Source organism: Seriola dumerili, unplaced genomic scaffold (assembly GCF_002260705.1).
Source record: "Seriola dumerili isolate Sdu_G_001 unplaced genomic scaffold, Sdu_1.0 BDQW01000230.1, whole genome shotgun sequence".
NCBI classification, from domain to species: Eukaryota; Metazoa; Chordata; class Actinopteri; order Carangiformes; family Carangidae; genus Seriola; species Seriola dumerili.
This window is the reverse complement of record NW_019174485.1, coordinates 2577398-2600100: the sequence shown is the minus strand read 5'-3', so window position 1 is coordinate 2600100 and position 22703 is coordinate 2577398. Positions and strand designations below refer to the sequence as shown.

General features: G+C 40.3%; 1 protein-coding gene across 1 annotated transcript; it reads right to left on the bottom strand.

Annotated features, from left to right (window-relative positions):
• Window positions 1–448: 448 nt before the first annotated feature.
• Window positions 449–22214, bottom strand: LOC111229409 (complement C3-like). The gene is given in 43 exon segments (XM_022755728.1): window positions 449–705; window positions 806–950; window positions 1208–1291; window positions 1397–1489; window positions 1771–1860; window positions 1998–2115; window positions 2214–2303; window positions 2403–2493; window positions 2928–2976; window positions 3056–3137; window positions 3300–3362; window positions 3487–3642; window positions 3762–3839; window positions 4077–4162; window positions 4376–4526; window positions 5084–5179; window positions 5361–5520; window positions 5673–5748; window positions 5932–6135; window positions 6246–6335; window positions 7658–7721; window positions 9143–9355; window positions 9711–9850; window positions 10044–10132; window positions 10242–10359; window positions 10449–10646; window positions 11038–11106; window positions 12722–12851; window positions 13239–13394; window positions 13581–13772; window positions 13900–13994; window positions 14124–14223; window positions 16244–16390; window positions 16944–17059; window positions 17487–17607; window positions 17759–17861; window positions 17982–18069; window positions 18190–18272; window positions 19133–19221; window positions 20050–20144; window positions 20612–20774; window positions 20936–21134; window positions 22086–22214. Coding segments are annotated over 43 exon segments (5010 nt in total). The 5' UTR covers window positions 22181–22214; the 3' UTR covers window positions 449–560.
• Between the last annotated feature and the right edge of the window lie 489 nt (window positions 22215–22703).

The following is a 22703-nucleotide window of genomic DNA, read 5'->3' as shown; positions in this document are numbered from 1 at the left end:
TGATGATGATGACACACTGTCTGCCACAGAGAGAACTTCAGAAATGCCTACAGAGGTAGGCTATAAATCGTAATATGATATATGGTAGCTACTGATTTGAGTTATTTAAATTATATAATGAATAGAAATACAGTTTGCACATTCTAATCCTTTTTAACAGAGCATGACTGGGCATTGCCAGGCTGATGGAGGAGGGTCCATCAACCTGCACAGCACAGATCCACACTGTGAGATGTTCAGAAAATGGCAGGTTACTTCTGCATGTTGAACTGTAGGATTTAATGTCATTTTTATGTCTCCCATGTTTCCCAAATGGCTTGGAAGTTAACACGTAGTCATAATGGGCCACATTTGAGTCAATATTTCATTCTTGTCCTGTTGTCTGATAACAGAAACATTAAGAAAAATACCCTGTAAGTATTTTATTGATCATACATTGATACATATGTTGATACGTATGTTCTAAATACTTACAGTGTAACTTTTGGACTGTAATCTAAAGTGTTACAGAGTAATGCAAAACAAAAACAACTCACAAACAAATTTAATTTTCTTCAGTTTTACTTCTGCTGACATCCATAGCGTGTGTACCGCTCGACCATCTCCTTTATGCCTGCACAGGTAGTTTTGTGTTCCTCAGTTTGACACTCTGCTTCTGTTGGCCAGTACTCGATCCAGGTTCTCTCACCGAGCACATACTGATACCTGATTTAGAAACACAAAGCGGGGGAACGGTTTAAATGTCTAAATGCTGACAATATTACAAGGGGAATGAAAATACCAGATGTAGACACAACAAACTTACGATTCTCTCTCTTCGTCTATGTGAATATCTTTGGACGTGCCCATGATAAGGTAGGTTTTTCCTGTGCCTAAATCTAAAGCCACTCTGCAGTGTGGATGACTGAGGAATGTGCGCAGTTTACCCTGAGGACCCACATCAATACTTCCTGTAATTGAAATATGGGAGAAGAGAGAGAAGATACTTAAACACAACTATGGTATATTACAAACTGGGTTTTTTGGATCTCTGACAATCTTTGCTTTCAGTTATGAAATAAGAGAGGTGGGTGCAAAGAGCTCATAAAATTCAAAAAGGTAAAAGAAATTTGGTCTCTCACCCTCAAGATGCTTTAGGTGAAACATTTGAGGAAAGCAAACGTTTAGGCAGTTGAAACATTTCAAGGTTTAAAGGAAATAAACCCACCTTCTTTGACGACTTCCAGTAACCGCACTGTGTAAATGTCAGTGGACAAACCATCTGTATATTCCTCAAGACTCACTTTGTACACTGAGGACAGACAAGTTGCAGATTTTTTACCTCAGGTGCTCCCTTGCTTACTTATTTTCTCAATCTCTTACTCTCACACCAACACATAAACAAACAGGAACTCACCAAAATCTATTTTGATGTTCACTTCAGTCTCACAAGCTTTAGCTGTGCGTTCAGCGTTGTTAATTTTGCCCTTCTTCTGCATACTGCAGTTCTCTGGGAATATGCAGAGATGGCCCACTTAAATAATCACATTATTATTCTTTGGTGCTTGTTGCCTCTGATAGAAGGTTCAGATGAACATGCTACAATCAATTATGCTGCATGACCATCTCCTTCACCACATATTAAAACAAGCACATCACAAACAAGTGCAACCCGCAAATTAGTGATGAATATTTGGTTTACCTCCTCCGTCAAAAGTGTTCAAGAATTTCAGATCTAACAAATTAATGCATATACACCTTATGTCTTCAGGTAGATATCATTCTGTTTACCTTCAGCACATGTGCATTCATCATTTCTACAGAGCCTCAGTAGCTCTCCAGCTCTCCTCTCTGGATGGTAGAATTTCACACAATGTGTTTCTGCAACAAGACAGAAAATATGTATAGATATACTGTATATGTGTGTGTATATGTTTGTGTGTGTATGTGTGTGTGTGTGTGTGTGTATGTGTGCCAGAGACAGAGGCAGCATGTTTCTAGGCATCTTTGAGACTTACTATTACTGTACTGATGGTCATGATATTCATAGATAGACACAGCTGCTGGTTGTAAGACGCCCACTTTCAGCGTCTGGTGGATTCTAAAAGCGATCTCTTCTGTTTGTGTGTGAGAAACCTGTGGAGAGATGTAAAGCAAAGGTGAGACACAGATAAACAGAGAAACAACCAGTCAGAGAGAAAAAGGGGAAGAGAGAAGAAAGACTGATGTCTTACCTTGTCCAGGTAAATAATGAGCGAGCCTCTCTCTGACAGGGCTGTGTTCATCTTATATTTTGCAATGGTGCGGGCACGGCCTTTGGACAACTACACACACGCACACACACACACACACACACACACACACACTAATAAAAAGTGACCTTTTTATGTGTGGTGTGTATGTGTGTGTAGTTGAAGACTTACCAAGTCAAGGTCTTTTGTGTTCACAGTGAAGCCTGTTAGCAAGCCAATATCCAAGACTGACATGGTTGCATCGTGCGCCATGTCTTTATACCTGCACATAAAATTAACAGATTAATAAAAAGTATTATGAGGGATATCTTGTTTACAGCTATAAACCACTATAAAGCAAACATTTTACCCCTAAACTATCCTTTTTTACAAAACTGACCCTGTTTTGTCAACTGCTGTTTCCAAGTTCAAGAAGGAACTTTAAATCTTAGCTTTTAAGTAAACATGGATGAGAACTTCTTGAAGTAGCTACTGTTCCAAACGGTTTGCTTCTGATTTGTTAAAATATGTACAAATTGAGATTAAATGAAAATCAAATCAATACGATTTTTGTTGTCTATTTTCTTTTAAGATGGAGAAATGAAATAATTGGAGATGGTGAAAAAGTTGTGAAATGGAGATGGGTAATGAAAACTGGTTCTGTAGAAAGTCATTTTACTGTGATGTTTGCTGGTATTATTTCTTCTGTCTACTTACATGACCTCTATTTTCAGCTGGTATATCATCTCATCCTCATTCATTTTCCCTGGAGAAGCAAGACATCAGATGAGCATAAAAACAAGAAATAAACAAATGGTTAAAATGACAAAACAAAACCAAATTACCTGGGCTGAGCTCCACTGACAGGTTAAACTTCTGGCAGTTGCTCTCCTTCTCTTTAGGCAGAGCGTAATACAGCGACACCATCTGTCACACAGAGAAAGTGCATGTTAACATTGGATGCACTGTGATAAAATAATATAGGTATCTGTCTCAATAGTAAGGCTAAACACACACAAGGTTAAAAAATGTCTTTGGTCTCATTTGGGATCAAAAAGGACACTTCAAATGGAAAGAGGTTTTATATACTGTCACTGTTGCTTCTCCTTTGCCCGTGGCAGTCACTTTCACATCCTGGTTTATATCGTTGATCTGTGGGGATTTAAAATATGCACACAAACACACACAGGGATCAGCAGAAGAAACAAGCACAGTGAAAGCAACAGGAATGATGATATTAATGCGCCACTGTGAGTTTATGTGCTTGTGTTCTCACTTTAGATGTTCTCGTGGCATAGTGGTTATTCCTGTTTAAGTTGTACTTGTTAGGTTTTGACCTGCCCGGCAACAAGATGTCCACATTCAGATCATATTCTGGTTCTTTGGCACTGGCCCAGTACTCTGCTACAGCCTGGTACACCATTATGGTAGCCTGGAGAGAAACATGACCTGTAGTTTGAGCCCAGATTACCTATGAACAAGTGATGAAACAGCAGCCAAAAACAAAACAAAACAATATAGAGAAAACAAGAGTCATGCAACATGTGTTACCTGAGTTGATCCATATCCTCCACTCACTCTCTTCTGTTTGTTGAACCATCTCACTACAGGTATGGCTTCTTTAAAAGCCTTTGTTGACAGAAAGCAATGGCTGGAATCAGTGTTTGACTGTGGATTGGTTTTTTAAATTATTGTGGTGAAAACAGAGAAAATATAGCTGTTGAACTAGAAGGTTAGAGGCTTTGCAATCAGGGAAATCCCTGTCTTCACCAACCTTCTACTCTTTCCTGTGATACCATCAATGGATTTGTTTTAGTAGCATGACATGCTGGTGACACACAGATGCAGTAAGTGGGACGTGCTCACCTCGGCCTTGACCAGAGCCAGAAGAGCGTAAGCTGTGGCCTCCAGTGTGTAAACACGTCCCTTTGGTACAGGCCAGTGGGACAACTCTATAGAAAACACAGACACAAGATTGTAGTACTATACTGTACTCGCGACAAGCCAGAATATGCACTGAAGTTGGAAACCTATCTAATAGCAAGATTCATCAGAGTGATCAGCTGGGCTCGAGTATACATGTTAAAGAATATGTGGCTATGCAAACCCTCTGATCTATTCATCTATAGAATCTGTTTCTGTATGTTAATATGATTTGAAGAAACCTGGGGAAGCAAACTTGTAGAGGACGTCCTGGTTCAGTTTGTTTTCATTGGCCAGGGCATATGATGTCATGGCAACAGCATAAGGGTTGATTAGGCTGGGCAGGCGTCTCTCCAGGTAGGCCACTGCTTTGTTTGTACTGCCTGGCAGATGCTGGACAGAAGGAAAAGATGACAGATTAAAGGAGGAGGGAGAGTAATGGGAGAACAGATAGGCAGCAGGGGTTTCACTGTGTAACAGATAAAATTGTGAGAATACTGTAATACTAGGTGCTGGAGTGTATCCCAAACTGTACTGGGGGAAAGGTAGGGTACTAAATGGACAAGTCGCCAGTCTATCACAGGACTGTCACACATATTAGCTCTCATATTCACACCGATGGCAAATTTAGAGTGACCAATTTGGTCCCTGATTATGACAGACGTTACACGATAAATCCTGCAGTTGACTTATCTCTATTGTAAGAAAACTAAATGTAGCTGGAACAGCTAGATGGTAAATATGTGGGCTTGTTTAATTACTCTAACATTCAAGATAGCTTGCTTTATTGAATGTTAGTATTATTTGGCTATGGGACATGACCCTGTTTGTCCCTTCTATTACCTGTCTTATGAACCATTAATCACAGTTAACACTGGGGCACAAAGTTAGTAAATAGAGAAGAAAAGAGGTGAAGAAAAGACAGACACTGTAGGCAGGTAAGTACTCACATTAACAGTGGCAGCACACAATGTGCGTGACTCCTGCATGGCGATGAGACAGAAGGCTGTCATGGAGGCATCTGAATCTTTGCCACGCACATCACCCTACACATGCACACACAAACAAACGTGTCAGTATCATCGTTATCATTACTATCATCAGTATCACACATGTCTATATTCATACAAGATGATAGCCAATGACATGCAATGGTTTGCTTTTAGAAAAATCATTTTGGTTAGCATCAAGATGAAGAATTGATGTTAATGAAATCAGGGCACGCACTATCATCTCTCCGTGGGACACACTTCCTACTTCTCTAAACACGCCATCAGGTTGCTGTGCTTTGAGGATCAGAAACTTGACAGCGTCGCAGATCACTTCGCTTTGCACTGCCACCAGACTGTTGGCCATGACAAACACCTTGACGACATAAGCTGTCAACCTAACAGAGAGGAGAGGGCGGAATTGTTTAGTTAGTGATTAGATGGATGGATGGATGGATGGATGGATGGATGGATGGATGGAGAGGCAGAGTCTAGGTGGGAGGATGTGCACACATTTATGTGTGAGTTCAAGCATGTCAGCAGTCCTCACCAGGTGCTGCTTTGGTGATCGAGATATGCAGCAAAAGACCCATCCTTTTTACGATAGGCAAGCTGATTATGGTAACCTAAATAAAACAAAATAAAAACACAGTCTTTTTCACTGACACCTGATTAAACTCTGTACTGAAGATCATCCATTAAAAAGCCACTTTAAGTTGCACTGTTAGATTAGGTGGTTTGCGTTTTTACACAAGGACTTTCAACAAAATATGCTGTCTGTGCTAATAAATGCATTTGAGTTAGCCCACCGGTGCTTATGTGTTGGAGGGCTTCGACACGTCTCCCAATGTTCAAAGGTTCCCACAGGTTGGCATTGTCCAAATATGTGGTTGTAATGACAGACAGGGTCATGTGGATCATGTTCTCCTCTCCACAGCCCGCAGGCTGGTAGATCAGACTACCCATTGGTGTCCCACTGATGGCATTCTTCAATACACTTGTGTGCACTCTCCCTGCAAACATTTCCACAACTAGTGAGGTGATAATCTATCACTGAGAACAAAGTAACAACTATTAGGTAAGATTACAGACACTACCACATATCATTCATTAGATATCTCACCTGTGACAGAGATCTGTGTGGTAGTAGGTGTGTTTGGAAGAAAATCTTTCATAGCAAGTCCACTGTTGATAATTTCCACTTGTTTGCCATCTAAAAGAAAGGAAGAACATATGCTAACTTTTTCATTAAATGGCCATTAACTACATAGAAATGACTATGCATATAAGTAATTAAACAAGACAAATTTAGGGCGTATGTTATGAACATCGCCTATGCCAGTAGCCTTGTAACCATGAGTTGGAGCTACTTTTTTGTTCTCCAGAGGCTGTGTTCATCTCTCTAGCCCTGCCGGAATGATGTTCAATCTACAGCTTCAGCTATGAAACACAGAGACATATCACACATATCACACTTTATTTCACTTGCAAACTAAGACTTGCACCCTGTTGGGTGGTCTCACTATAGTTCCGGGTCTGATACTGTGTTTGCCATGACAAATATCCTTTGAGCCTTGGTGTTTAATATCTATGCAAGGACTTTCAAATAATGCTTGTGCTAAATGCAACTATCTGACATTTGCAGAAAGGGTTTCCAGGTTGGAAAGACTGGAAATAACACTGCTGAGGCTGACTTACCACCTTGGGGAATATCTGCAGAGAGTCCATCAACAGTTTCTATAGCTATCTGCTTTTAAATCCCTCTGGTCAATACATGATGCTGTTTTCTATGCTCATTAAACGTAGAAGCAAGATGACCTCTGGTTGGGTCTTTGGCTTCTGTGTTTGCCAGTATTAAGACCCTGCTTTTAAATTTACAGTGTCTTATCGCTGCTGCTACCACTGCGTTTGCTCTTGTGTTGAGTTCATTGCCTGACCTGCTGTTCAAGTCAAGAGCGTCACCAAACTGACATTTGTGCATGTGAGAAGACTTGGGACAAGGACATAGCCCTTGGCTGAGTTGGGTAACCGAAACTGTTGAAGTTATTAACGTTGTACAACAGAGTTCTTGGGAAATATTGTACTATTGGGTAACTGTCTGTTTAAGCAACTTGTATCGTTTCCAAAGGGTTTTGACTGAAGGTTGTAAGAGAGGAGGTCTTGCCTGAATTAGTTAGAATACTTTGCACATTTGCCTTGATTGCTTGCTTTTCTGTGTGCAGATAAAACTGATATTAATCAGCACTTGATTTTGCCTGTTGGGCTAAGACTTCTTTTCTTTGGTAAAGTAGATTGGCGAAGAGATGTTTTTCCCTCAGAATTGTCAACCATAAAGGGACCATTAGGGGAATGGGAGGAACAGAAGTAATTATAGATGTAATCCTGTCAGGTTGTTGCCGTCAGCAACAGGATACTGAGATGAGTCATTTCACAAGTTAAACCCAAAATTCCTCCACATGGTCAATTTGAAAGATAAGCCTGACATCTCCCAAAAGGCCATTGAATCAGAATCATACGGCAGCTGAGTAAACTCACCTACACCTTTATTTTCAGGATCCAGAGCTATAATCTGTGGCCATTTCATCAGCAAGCCTTCAGGCTGGAAAAACAACAGTTAGGACAAACATCTGGAATCACAACAAGTTTCAAGTTCAACTCTTCAAACTAATGTGTAATCAATTTAAGGTTGGTTCTTTGGGGATTCTCACGATTAGATTTGATTATAATTGTTTAATTCAGAAGTGCCACAGTTCAACACAGAATCAGCTATCAATTCAAAATCAATTCTTGATCAAATAACTAGAAAAGCAAGCCCTATTTTCAAGTCCACTGAATTATGGATAAAACCTAACTAGCAGTTGAAGGTAACCTGTGAAGTTTTTGACCACTTTTATAATTGGGCTTCCAATTATAATTGTTGGTACAGCACATCAGGATGCGCACCCGCTTGAGCATACAGACGATGCAATGTACACATTCCTTTAGTCAATTTCACACTATTCTGCTGATAGGAAGGCAGTGGCGATAACTGCTTACATGCATTTCAACACCGCAAAATGTTTTCAAAAAATAGCTTGTTGTATGAGGAAGGAAATTTGTTAGACACAGTGCACTGGATGTAAACATAACTTTTGTTTAACTGTTTGAATGAAAACTCAACAGGACATCTTTAAGGTATTGGTCTTGATGAAGACTGTCTGACCAAACTAAAAAGCTGAGAAAAGTCTTTAAGACAAAAAAGAAACCAAGTCCTTGCCTTCACCAGCACCTCCTTCATCAGCACTCTGTGGTCAGGATGAAATGAATAAATCAGAGCACGATCAGCAAACTTTTCAGAAATTTCATCAAGGTTTTTCCTGACTGAGATCCAAACACACACCTCTGACCTATGCTACTGCTCTGCTAGCTACTACGACCCATGAGTGAACGGTCAAGTGTGGTTTTATAAGATGGGTAGAGTTAGTTGGTCATTCAAATCATGTTTGATTGGGTACATTTGAGTAATTGAACTTCAGTTGCCAAAAATATTTTAACAATTTCTTTAACTGAGACCAAGAAATAAATTATGAATTGACAAAAGTTACTTCACAAACCAAGTAACTTACAAATTTTGATTTCAACTTCAATAAATTGGAAACATGCTACAGCATTTTGTGACAGATTGATGAAATAAAAGTGACCATAGTTAGGGTGCACACCACTTAACTGCAATGTTCACAACTTGAATCCCAGATTTGTTGCATGTCATACCCCTCTCTATCCCCTTGTTTCCTGTCTGTATACACTGATTGTCCAATAAAGACAAAAAGCTAAAAAAAAAAAAGGACAACCCCAACGACCAGCGCAAAGTGGAAGGCAGTGGCACTTCTCAAAGGCTGCAGATTAATCATCATATTTGTCCTGCCATCTTCAGATGGCTGCAGACATTTAAGGTAGAAATGGGACGGCTTCGATACATTATTATGTAGTTGTGGACAACAGAAAAGAAGCTCTAAACCCTCTACAGCCTGTTTCTCTTACCACCACCTGCAGCGTCTTCACAATTCCATCACTGAGCGCCGAGTCTTTAACAGATGCTTTGATCTCAATGCGGTGTTGTCCCTCCCTTGTGGGAATAATGACAAAGGGTACAGAACGTGTGGCTTGGCGCCCAACTTTGACCTCCTGACGATACCTTGCACGTTTTGAAGCTGCACTGCACACATGCTCCTCCTCAAGCAGATCCACACGCACCTTGAAAACAAGGATTGAGAATGAGACTGAGGTATGTGTAGTTGACCATGGATCAAGATCTGCCATTAAGTTGATCAGATTTTGACAATTTCAGGCTCTCTTTCCCCTTACCTATAAAATAACAATAATTTCTGTCTAAAATCCAGTTCCAGTATTGACTGAGCAATGCAGCACAAACAAATCTAAAGCTCTGTAAAGTAGTTACTTAAATAGCTTAAGTCTTGCATTATTTGAATTCATTCTGTTTTTAGCCACATGTTGTATGAAAGTGTAATATTTTATGTCATTTTGCCCTGGATTGGTTCACCATAACAAAATATGATCCTGCTGTCTCGCTTGAGTGACCTAGACTTACAGTGGTAGGATCCGGTGTGTAGTTGTAGAGGATTGCTTTGATTTCCAGCTGCTCTCCACGGACAGCAGAGTAGGGCAGTCTGAGGTCAATGAAGAAGTCCTTCTGTGCAATTACCTCTAACGGGTCAGCAACACAGATACCTAAAAACAAACAAATAATGAAATAAGGAAAAAAACAAGGCATAAAATGTGGCAAAGGAAGAAGGGGGTAGCGGGGTGAGGGATATAGCAACAGAAATAAGTACAGAGAGTACAATGTAGAGTGGACTGTTGTTTTTGAGCTTAGACAGGGACACCTAAAACACAAGACAGCTTAGCGTCACTGATTTCTCACCATGAGTTCTTGACAGACTAATGCCAGTGAACTGCCAGGTTGTGATTGAGTCTTGCAAAGGAACATTTTTCACAAGTGATGTGGACTCACTGAAACAAAAAAAGTGATAAGGCTTGAAGAGGCAAAGAGAAGTGTTCAACTTTTGTCATACATGAAGTTATCAGTGTATTTGTTGCGTGTATGTTTCAGTTGCCTCACCAGTCGGGTGTTTGTAGAGGGCAAGCAGGCAGTTTGACGTTGGTCCACAGCCAACTTTCAGGGAACTTGGTTCGAGAAGTAATGTCATTGATGTCCATGTAACCGTCTTCATCTTCACCTGAAGTGACATTAAAAAGGTTACTATTTTGATCGTTTTATAACTACCAGTATGACCATGAATAACTGTTCCTTGTTCCCTTGTCTTACTGCGAGCCAGTTGGAGGCTTTCATCCTTCCTCTCAGCTTGCTGTATTTCCATCTCGTTGCAGCAGTGCAGGAAGGCCTCGATACAGGCTGCACCATCTGAGATGTACTCACTCCGCCCCTCTCCCCCACCCAGGGCTGTATCCGAAATGGGTGTCCTCATGCCATCCAAAACAACAAGTCACTTGTAGTATCTGTATACTGACTCACTGGAGAGAAAGCAAGTTGTGGGTGGAGGACAGACAGAAGTGAGAAGGTATGCAGACAAGAAATAAATAAAACATTTCAAAACAGGGAAAATTAAAAATAGAGATGAATGAATGAGTCAAGTTGGTCAAGTCAAGATAGCAGGAGCCCTCATCCCAGTACTGACAGACATGCAATAAAAGTAGCAGTATTACTTATGTAATATGTAATATTAATATAGGCATAAGTATAAAGTAAGAAGAGCTTCAGCTTATTTGTATCCTTCCACTAACACATAGCATGGCAAAGCTGTGTATTGTGACACAAGATGTCCAACTACAGACAGAGGAAGTCTTAATATGACTGCATGTATAGTTATTGGGTAGTGTAGAGCTGTGGTTCTTACCTAAGCTGGTTGTAACATTCATTATAGCAGTGGCTCGTTTCCTCCTGCTGAGAGCCTGACAGTCCAGTTCTGGAAACACAACAAAGACCAGATCAACAGACCCCAACAACTACTAGACTTGAAATTTACGTGGTAAAATTGATACACTTCTCTAAGACAATTTAATGGGTAAGATCAAGCAGCAACCTCCAAGGATGAAAAATCAAGTCAATACAGAAGTGCGAAAAACTGCAGTTCTTCGAATGGCCGCTTGGGGCTGGCTCCAAAAGCGAATGAGGGGAAGGCTCTGACTGTTGTGTGGGCTTATGCAAGAAAACAGGTCGGACTATCAGGCCTTCTTGGAGTCTCTGGGCAGTGTCCTGAAAAGTGTTCTGCCTGGAGACTCAATAGTTCTACTGGGGGACCTCATCGCTCATGTGGACAATGATGGAGAAACCTGGAGGGGCATGATGGGTAGGAACAGCCTCCCTGATCTAAACTTGTATGGTGCTTTGTTACTGGACTTCTTCTCGTCATAGTTTGGCCATAACAAACACAATGTTCGAGCATAAGGTTGCTAATAAGTGTATTTAGTACCAGAGCACCTTAGGTGGTGGTATCATCAGATCTACGGACTTATGTCTTGGACACTCAGGTGAAGAGGGGGGTAGAGCTGTAAACTGATAACCACCTGGTGGTGAGTTGGATCAGATGGCCGGAAAGGCTGCCAGACAGACCTGGCAAACACAGACATTTAGTGAGGATGAACTGGGAACATCTGGCCATGGCCACTGTCCATGAGGTCTTCAACTAACACCACCAGAAGAATTTCTTGTGCATCCCAGCGGAGGTTTGGGACATGGAGTCTGAGTGGGCTCATGTTCAAAGCCGCGGTTAGGAACTGTTGTCAATTTGAGGAGCTTCTGAACTCGGGAGAAGATGGATGGATGGATGGATATTAAAACATAATATTTCCTAAAAAATTATTGTAAAAAAATAATGAATAATAATCATTAACATCCCTAACGAAACATATGGGATCATAATCAGCTCATTTATCATGGTCCTTGGTGGCAATAACCATGCTTGATAGTTGAAACCAACATGGAAACGTTTAACTAAAGTGCAAAAAACATGTTTTCTCACTTACCTCTAGTGGTATTTGGCAATTCTGGCCAGTTTTGAGGTACCTGTCTAAACCATATTTGCCTCATCCCCAAAACCAAAAAGGTGACCGAAATTTTGTTTGTGGTGTTCACACCATTAAGAATTACCTTTAAAAATATAAACCACAACAAACTATCTGCATCGCCACATGGGGAGCGAGACAGAGCTTTTTTGGTGACTGACCCTTTAAAACATAGTCCCTCTATTGTCTAAAAAAAGTTGAACTTGCATTAACTGGTATTTTCGGGAGCAGCAAATAAAACTGTAAACACTGAAATATTATCACCAATAGCGCTATGGTGAGGCGTACAGTGGGAGTGTGAAGTGGTTGTGTGTGCATATATTGAGAGTATAAGTACCACAAATACAGTCTGCTTATGCCTAAATATATGTCAGGTTGTTGAACCAATCATACTCAGCTATGGTTGTTATCACATGCTTGCCCTGTTTCACCTGTCTCAGGGCTGCACCCAAATTAAGATTTTAGAGAGTGAGATTAGTAGGAGGGGGGAAAAACAGTGAGACTGTAGAGTGTCACCTTGTCTGAAGGGAGTCCCAGAAGCTGTGTTGGACTGAAACAACAGTCCAGCATCGTAGAACACACTCATACTGTCCTTCCCTCCACCTGGTGTGCAGCCTGTATCATATTTCTCTACACTGTCCCACACCTGAACATAAAGAAACACAACAGAGAGGGCTCAGGGTTATGCCACATGTGAAGGTTACAGCATATTGCTCCAAACTGATCCAAACTGCTCCAAGTGGTTAGGTCAATACCTGGCATCACAGGTCTGCTGCCATTGGTGTGTGTGCAGGTTGGATAGAGGAACATTTTCAAAGCAGTAAGTAAATGCAGTACATTAAGCATGTAAGTTAAATGACATATCTGATATGACATTAGAAACATTAGCTAATGCAATATACCTGCTGTGTGTCAGTTGAGTTTAATAACCTGTACTATAGAAATACTTAAAAATGGAAATATGTGAGGTTTTTTTTTCAAACTAAATCGTTTTCAAGTATATCCAAAACTAAAGATAGGATAAAGAAATTGCCTTTTTCTGGGTCAGGCGATGCTTGTTATTCAGGATGTAGACGCCTTTGTCAACTGCCACCAGTCCCACTGTGGCCTCTGGATCTCCAGTGACTTTCAGACCAAACATCCTGCGAGGCTCATAGGACACAGCAGGTCTTGATGATTCTAACTTCAGCTAAAGCAGGAAGACATACCAATGCAAGAAAATGTGTAGATTTGCATTTGTTAAAACAATTGGATTAAAATATGAATATAAGTATATGTGACAAATTCAAATAACTTCATCAGTTTGTGTGTGGGTGTATTGTTTGCCCACTTAAACTCTATCCAAACTCTATTACATCAGTGTTGTGTGTCTCACCGAGCCCATGCAGGAGTCCTTGACATCCACCCAAACAGAGTCTGAAACCACTTCATTGTCATTTGTATGGTAGTAGGCTATGATGCGGAACGATGGCAGCATGTCTTTGGTGATGGGAACTATCAGGGAAATCAGTACTTGACCTTTTGTCCGGAAACGGCCATGTTTCACCAGCTGACCTCTGCTCAGGAACTTGGTAAGCACAGATATGAACATCAGTACTTATCCGATATGCATGCATACTGTACTACACAAGCTGCGGGAAGCAACTCAAACAGTCAAGCATGTGGACCAAGACACACATACACAGGTCTCTCACCAAGTACGTGATGTCATTTTGTGCATTTTCCTGCCTGTTGAGGTGGAGGTTGATCTTCAGGTTGTCTCTTAATTTTACTTCAGCTGCATCCACCCCTGTCATACCAACATCCGAATTAGTGAAAGTAGTGAAAGCTAAACTCTGAAAAAAAAATCTTGTATGGTAGTTTGACAGCACTGCCAGTACCAGCACCATTGCCACCTCTGTGATTTTATAGCAGGTACCTATTTGGATGTAATTGTTGCTGTTGGTGCTATATGGGAGAGCTGTCATGCTGGCTGATGCTTGCCTTTCTGGTGAAATATAAGGATCATTGGTCTTTACCTACAATTAAACACACAGGTAAGCATACAGACAGTTACATACAGTGATGTAAATGACAATTGTCTATCCATAGTTTAGGTTGTCTATGTCATTATATAGTACCACATTCTTTCATATGCAAAGAAATCTTTTTAATTATGCTAAGGTAAAAAATTACGCCCTTTCTTAACCTTTTAAATTCACACCATGTCTACACAGACTGCCATCAGCTGACAGATACACAGCCACCACAAATCTTGAGGTAACCTGACCCTTTCACTATCCCATCAAGGGACAAATGATTTAGACACAGTGCAGTCAGTGTGTTCTTTTCATGAAACAGCAAACAGTGGGGTGTTGGCTCACAGGTCTGTGCCAAATGCACATGACAGACTGAAATAAAAGCCAAGCAGACTTTAATAGTGGAAAAGACCTTGTCCTTGAAGACAAAGACAGAATTGCCACAGGGCATTGGAATGAGATAACCTGTGACCCATCGCACCACTCTTCAAATACCCACCACTTGCATTCAAACAGCAATGTGGCCACCACTCTTGCTCTCTAAATAGTGTTGACACTATTCTTGGGAAATCTCCCCTGTAGACCATGGCTGGCTTCAGAGTGTTTAAAAAGTTCTGTCCAATGGTTCATTGCCCACATACTTTTAATCAGTATCAATGACAGACACCTCTTTCTCACTCTCGTCAGTGTGAGGGAAATAAGGGTCTCACATAAGACACATAAAGCAGAACTGGTAGCCACTTGTGAGCCTGCACCTCTGTTCTCAGTGGAGCCTCCTCATTCTGCCGGGAAAAATGCTTTGGGCAATCTCTTTAAGGCAAACCTGGGATTTGCCAAAGCAAGCCCAAATCTAAATTACAACCTGAGGATGGCATTTTGGACTTGACTCTCCAAGCTCTGGATTCCTGGGACATGAATGGTTCTCTGTGACAGTACATGATGACTGCAAGACAACATATTGAGAGGATGAAACCTGAGGCCACCTAGTCTGTTGATGTAAGCCACCGTTGCAGTGCTGTCTGTTCTGATCTCTTATTAATGGTAGAAATTCCAGCCAGAGATGCTGCCAGGAGTTCCAGCTGGTTTATATGAGTGCCCCACTGGAGCAGGCCCCACACACCACTCACTACTGTTGGATGAGGACCACATCTGAGGTTACAAAATTCCTGAGTGTGACATAGGTTTAGGATTTCTCCAGTTGTATAACCCTGCGGTGCAGTTGCAGGTCACATGGCAGTGAACATGGTGATAGCATCCCCAGTGATGCCAATCACTGCCGCAAGTTCTCTCATGTGGCGTCTGCCTTGCGAAACTACCATGAGCGAAGACGCCATCAGCCCCAGCATTTGCATTCGGTGTGAGTGAGTTGTGTTTTCTCACACCTACTAAACCCACCTGTGATAGCAGTTTCTTTACCCTGTCTGTTGAAGGGGAGCCCTGCATGACATGGACTTCAGGGAGATTCATATAAAAGAGATGACCGAGGTGGTGTACGGGGCTTTTGTTTCCTGGTTAATGGCCCAGGGCTATCATTCTGGTGTGCTCCGTTGCCAACATCTTTGATACTGCAAGAAATACCCAGTAGTCTATTTGAATTATGAATGCCTACTTTCTTTTAAAGGAGCAATGGCAGACTCTATGCAGTTAACAAGTACCCAGGGTGTCAGGAAGAGGCAGGATCAGGTATTTATACATCTTACCACGAAATGCAGACCTCAGGAATCTCCTATTAGGGACTTAGGAGGGCACAGATACAGGGCTTCCCCCTCTTTTGGTTTATCCTTGCACAATACAAGTTTTTCCATGTCTAAAAGCCCAGACAGGTTCAGCCATCTGGTCCTCTCTTGGAAGATGATGATGCTAAAGGCCCTTCCAACAGCCTGAGTCACTGCCCTGTTGAGGTGGCTGTGTTTCTGACTAGCTGGCAGTCCAATTATCACCTATAGCTTACATTTGCTAAATGTGCTTTAACACAAACTGTAAATAAATAAATGCATATTTACCAATTATCAACACTTACTGTGATTGTCATTGGTTCAGGATTTTGCACTGTATTGATGGAAAGCCTTGCCATGCCATTGGCTGCAGTGAGGCCCTGCATCTCGTTTGCATCCATCACCACTGCAACACCTTGTGCTGGACTGCCGTCAGGTTTCACAACTTCAATCTACTGGCCAAGACGCAAACAACTGCACAATCAAAAACATCCAACTATCTAATGAAAACACGTCTAAGGCAAATCTAATACTGTTCTGGAAATAGAAGCTGCAAACTTTAGTAGCTGTACAGAAAACCTGTTATGACTGAGATTATAATGACCCAGCGAGTCTATGTATGAGCTTCTAGTTTTTCCAAGGAAACTCATCTGTTTGAAGAGATTTCTATTTGCATAACACTCAACATCCATGACAGATGCAATTATAACAGTAATAAAATAAATAATCATGGGAGTATTAAAAAGTGTGTGGATTTTATTTTTGTTTTGGAAATTAACATTTTCAGAGGAGATTTATATCACTTGACAAAAATGGTACATCAATCAAATGATCTGTAGCATTAAAAAAAAGTCAGTTAGTTATTGGTCATTAAAAATACAATGATAATAATTTTTCAGGATACAGTCCTGTTTCATTGGTTGTGGCTAGTGAATTTCAACAATTTATGTATTTTAAGAAATTTAACCTAACTTTTATTTTACACGCATGATAAGTGTACATTACCGCAACATCAAAGGACATTCCTGGTTTGAAATATTGGGGTGTTTTCTTGAAGTGGATGGTGTAAGGTGATGTGACAATCTGGATACTTTTCAATTTTGCCTCCGCCATTTCACTGTCTGTGCAAAGATATACAGTGTGCACATGCAGACAAACACACACAAAGACCAAACAGCAACCTCCGGGGCTGAAAAGTGAAGCCAACACTCAAGTGGAAAAAACTGCAGTTCCTCAAACGGCCGCTCGGTGAATATTTATATAATCATCCATTTAAATTTTATAAAGCCATTGTGTAAAAAACTAGAAAAACACCAAAGTGCTGGATATTAACATTTTGACATGAATAACATTAAAATTAAAAGCAATGTAACCACAACTAGAAATGTCCTTGTAGGTGACCTCTGACCCCAATTCTGAAAATTTCTGTAACAACAGATTATAACAGCGCCCCCCAGTGAGCGAGAGTTGATGAATGTGACAACCAACCCTATTCTACACATAAGTGGAGGCAAATATGTGTTAAGTCTAATTTTTTCCCTTTCTTACCGCTGTCTGTCAGCACACTGACAGCTACAAATATGGAGCTCCCCACCAGGTCCAGGATGTTTTCAAAGGTCTGTGTGATGTGCTCTCTCTTCAGCATGACCACTCCATTACCGTTCTCAATCTAATAATAAATATAAAAATAAATAAAAAAAACATTTTGAAATAGCATACCTTAACAGTTGGCACTTTGCTAAATTTGCTTGCAGATCTAGTAGCACTGATAAAAGGCCAAACTACAAAACAAGGTTGAGGTTACAAAAGTATCTACTGACCACCACTCTCTGAAGAGAGCTGGGAAAGCTCTTCTTTTGACCCTCATGCATAACCCCAAATATCCCGAAGGCTGACCCATCCACCTCTTTACCAAACAGATACCTAAAACCACAAGTAAATGTTTTATTTCATAATAAGCTAAAGGTGAGAAAAATAAAATAAACAAGCCCCTTTACTTCATCAGTATACTAATCAAACATAAAAACAAGAACCTTCACATACGTAGCTTTGATGTCGATGGTGAGCTGTGGACTGTCCACATAGAAGAAGGAGCTCGTAGGCGTCAGTTTCACCTCAAAACTGGGCAGCACTTACAAATTAAATGCATTTTATTGTGTGTCCAACATCAGGTCAAAAGTAAATATTGTAAAAGTGATATAGGGTTTTAATGACAGCTAAACAGGTAAAGACGACCTCTGCTCTGACTCACCGTATTCTTTGACTTCAAACTCTGCAGAGTTGCTCAGGTGTGGTCTGCTGTTTAACTTGGCCACCACTTTCCAAAGCCCAACACTATACAAACACAAACACGCACTTGCTTACTTACTCACTGTGAAGAATGATGTATGCAGAGTTAGACACTAGAAGGCTGTTTTCACCTTCATCTGAATCTTGGTGCTCACCTCTGAGTTTAACGTGCACATATACCCGCAGGAATCTGAGACATCATGACTAGTGTAGGAGTTAACTGTGGTCTAATATTAATCTTACGCTAGTATGATGTGGAAACCTGAGACCTCAAGTGCAAATATATTAATAATGGACTTGGTGCAGAATTTAAACAGAAATGAAATACATTTGCATAGATTCAGGATTTTTCAATGAGGAGTAGACTTTTAAGAATTTTTATGAGTCAAATTTTGTAGAAAACTTGATTATTCAAAAAATATTTTTGAATGTATTCAAACATGTCTGGAGTAAATGTTAAAAAGCGGCTATACCTGATATTTTACAATGACAATGTATCAAATGATAATGTGACAATTTGAAAGAGGTGGCTCATAGTGATGAACCTACAAAATAACAATCACCCAAATAGGCATCTCTGCTTTATGGAGCTTTTACATCGGGATTCAGCAAATTGCTTAGCTGTCCTGCAACTTTACTGGTGTGTATCACTGTCACTGCTCTCATGGCATCATTGTACACTACCTGCTTAGCACCAAAAATAGCATTTAGCAACTAAGGAGCCATTATTTCCCTCAAATGTTGGTCGAGACCTACTGAAATGCATGGCATTCACAAAAGAAAAAAATATTTGGAGACCTTATTTTGAAATTATGACTTACTAAATGACTTAATCCCTCACCATTGAACAAAAATGTATAAATGAAATAAAAAGCCAAGCCAGAAAAATCAAATTAGATACACACCTGACAATTTCACCGAGTTGGTAATCTCCAGAGTAGATGCCGGATTTCAGAGAGACTGGATCAAGTGCTGAAATGATGCCTTCAGGGGTCTAAGACAAGGAAAAATTCAATGACAGTGAACCTCACCAATTTACAAATCAATTCATTAATTGCATACTACATTTTCAAAGTCCTTAAATACTCATCTTTTTTCTACAATCTGAGTCTGACTAGCTTCTTGATTGACTATTTCTCAAATCTCTCTCTCTTTCTGATGAGGGAAAGGCTGCACTCAAATGAGCAGCTTAACAACTACAGGGAGACATGCATATCTCTAGAGATGGACATGAAACCTAACATGGGAACAAGGTTCAGCGGTTCTGTGTTTAGCTATAGTAGTAGCATGGCTCTAGGCGTCCCAAGGGCATGTACCTGTACCTGGTACATCCGCCACAGTGTTTTCCATTCATCATCTAGACTAATTTTGTCCCACCACAGTTTCACAACGAACCAAACATTTATTTACACTTCTAATAATATAACATAAAAGATGTCTAACATTGTGATTGTAGATCTATGTGGAGCACATTGATCGGCTCGATGTTTGCTCGCCCCTCAGGGCTCACAGAGCGCGCTGCGTGCGTGTGCCCGGACTGAGCTCAACGGCAAGTCATAATATGTAATCAACTCGCCACAAATAGAATCTAATTCTGTGTGAAACACTGTGCCAAGGTGCAAGCATTCCTGGCTTTTAAAGGGAATGGGAGATGTCACTCAGGGTGGTTTGTTGCATATGCTTTAGACCATGTGCTTTGGACTGTTAAAAAGGAATTTTAGATGGATGTGGGAGGCAAAGGTGGTAGTATGGAAATTATGTAAAAAGTGAAGTCCAATAATTTTACATTCAATTCTGTGCTTTAAAAGATAAAATACAATACCACAATGTCAATAGCAAGAGAAGTATCAGTTCTGGTTTCATTATCCGTCCCCACAGGGTCCATGCGGGGTGTCAGTACAAATATCCTGTAGAGAACTGGAATAAAGACAGTACTGCTGTTACTTTACCTTTAAAGGTTGAAGGACGGTATATGCATCTATATGTCTGGTCATGTAACTGACTTTTCATTTAACGAATTTGACAGAACGGCAGTTCACTCTGAAAATAAGAAAAAAATCAGATAAAATCTATCAACTATGATTAGGCCAAATTCTAACATTTATTACAGAGCAGCAAGGAAATGAGAGCGATGTGGGATGACACGCAACAGTCAGACTCAAAGCAGGGATGTTACAGTTACATCTTAAACTCCAAGGCCACCAGGACACCCCATATCACGAAATACTTGATGCCCTGGTTCTAAAACAAAAGGCATGATATATTTTAAGATAATGTCTGAAAAATACAAATATAATATTAAATTCAAAATTACTAACAGGACAGAAACATTTTTACAAGTGTTTGGGTTGTTGTCTGTTTCTCAGCGCTATTACTGGACTCACCTTTACTGTTGGGGGTGTAGAGGGTCTTGTCAGTCTGGATGAAGATGTAGCCAGACTGGAAGGACACTAAGACAACTTTCTCCAGTACTACATCAGGGAAATGAGCTTGCAGGTAGACATGCTGCTTCGTGTCGGGATGCTCACTGAAGTCTCCAGTGGGGATCTGAAAGCAGTATGGAGAGACACAGGCAGTGCTGGGGGAGCAGTCATGTTTCTTTAGACATGTGATAGGCCTGCATTTAGACAAGGTTCACCAATATATTTTAGCAAACAAAAAAACCAAATGACAGTAACATACAGTATGTTTCAACATTTCTATATTACATTAATTTGACCGAAGTTCTGGAATTCATTTGCTCTGTTAAGGATCACAGATGTGGATGCCAGCCTTTTCAATTTGGTCGGATAATTCAATACGTTGATTTCAACTCTGGTATCATTATCGTTGGTGCAGTCTTGACACTCCACAAAGACGTTTTCTGCTGTTCCTACATGCAACACACTGGGGGCAGACATTATCTTCCTGCAGAGCAGTGGGAAAAGAGACAGAGAATACACTTTAGACACTGTACAGAAAGCTTAGGATACTGACTCCCTGACAAACCGAGGAACAGTGACAGACATGTTTACTGATTTGCTTTGTTTTGCTTTTCTCAACAGTTTTAAGAGTGCGTTTAAGGTTCTGTTCACCCAATTTACTAATACAAAAAAACAAAAAAACAAACATTTTCTTAGATGAGGATGATCTTCTCCAGCGTGGACTTTAAACACAATTAGTGATCCATTGATTATCTTGACTAAGATCCAGCACTGGATCAACAAAACATTTCATCATGACTCTGTTTGCTGTGGTAGGCTTAATGAATCACTGTGCAAATTCAAAACAACATTTACAACATTTACAATTACTGGAATCATTTTCAAGGACCTTGATTTATTCAACAAAAACTCCAAACTGGACTGCAGCTTCTCGTTATATAACACATAGAAGTCTTGAATTGAGTAAAACTAATACTCAATCTTCACTCCTTATGCAGGTAATCTCTGGCTTTATTGTTGCTCCCATTACGTTTTTTCTCAACAGCTTTAGTAAATTTTCTGAAACACTGTCAAAACATTAGGTACTGTTTTGGTTTACAATGCAGGATAACTTTTTGTATGAGGCGTAAAAGGTCATAACCCAGGCAACGCATTTAAGCCGTGTTTAAAAAGTAAACAGTTTCATCAGAAAGTGCATCACTGCCACTACAATTAAATTTCCCTTTCTGATTGCATAAGACAATAAAGACAAAATGTGCAAGGAGTTTATTTATTTTGCTCATCATTCAGACATACTATCATTTAGAAATAAAGTCATATTTTTTTCTCTAGCCTGTCAAACAGTATCCACAACAACTCACACAACACCTAACACTAACAGTAATGTAAATACAAATGCTGTTATTGCACAGTAAAAACAAATGTCTCTACTTACATTGGAGATTCTTCAGCCAGAGACATCAAGGAGAAAAAAGCCGGTAAGGTCAACAGCCAGAGCTGAGTCCTACACATTGTCCCGCCTGATCCCATTTCTGCTGCTATTGTACCGTCCAGCTCTGCAGCACTCTACTTTTACTTACTAACCTCCCTTCTCCTGCAGCTTTACATCTCCTCACTCATCCAGTCTCATCCAGTTAATCTCAAGGTAACTAATGAACTACACCGTCCTTTTTCTTAATACAGAATAGATACCTGCTCTTTTTGTCAGACTGGTTTCAATAAAATGTCAATACCTGGACATGTTGTACTGCAGGCTAGCAGTACAACATCTATGTTTAGGTTTATCCCATTTACTTGTTTTCGGTCTCTTCGGTCCTCCTTTGGGAGAGATGAGAGGAAATGAGGATGCTAAATAAATGAATGGGAAGCACCATTACATACAAATCATAGACATTGATTCTTAAGGTTGATATACAGCTAAAACAAATTTGCAGGTTGTAAGACTTATTTACTGTAATGTAGATTGGAAGATTAAACACCCAGAATACGGGAAAAGTAGCGTCTAACAATATGTGGCACAGGGACACCAGGACCTATGCAAGGTGACTAATGA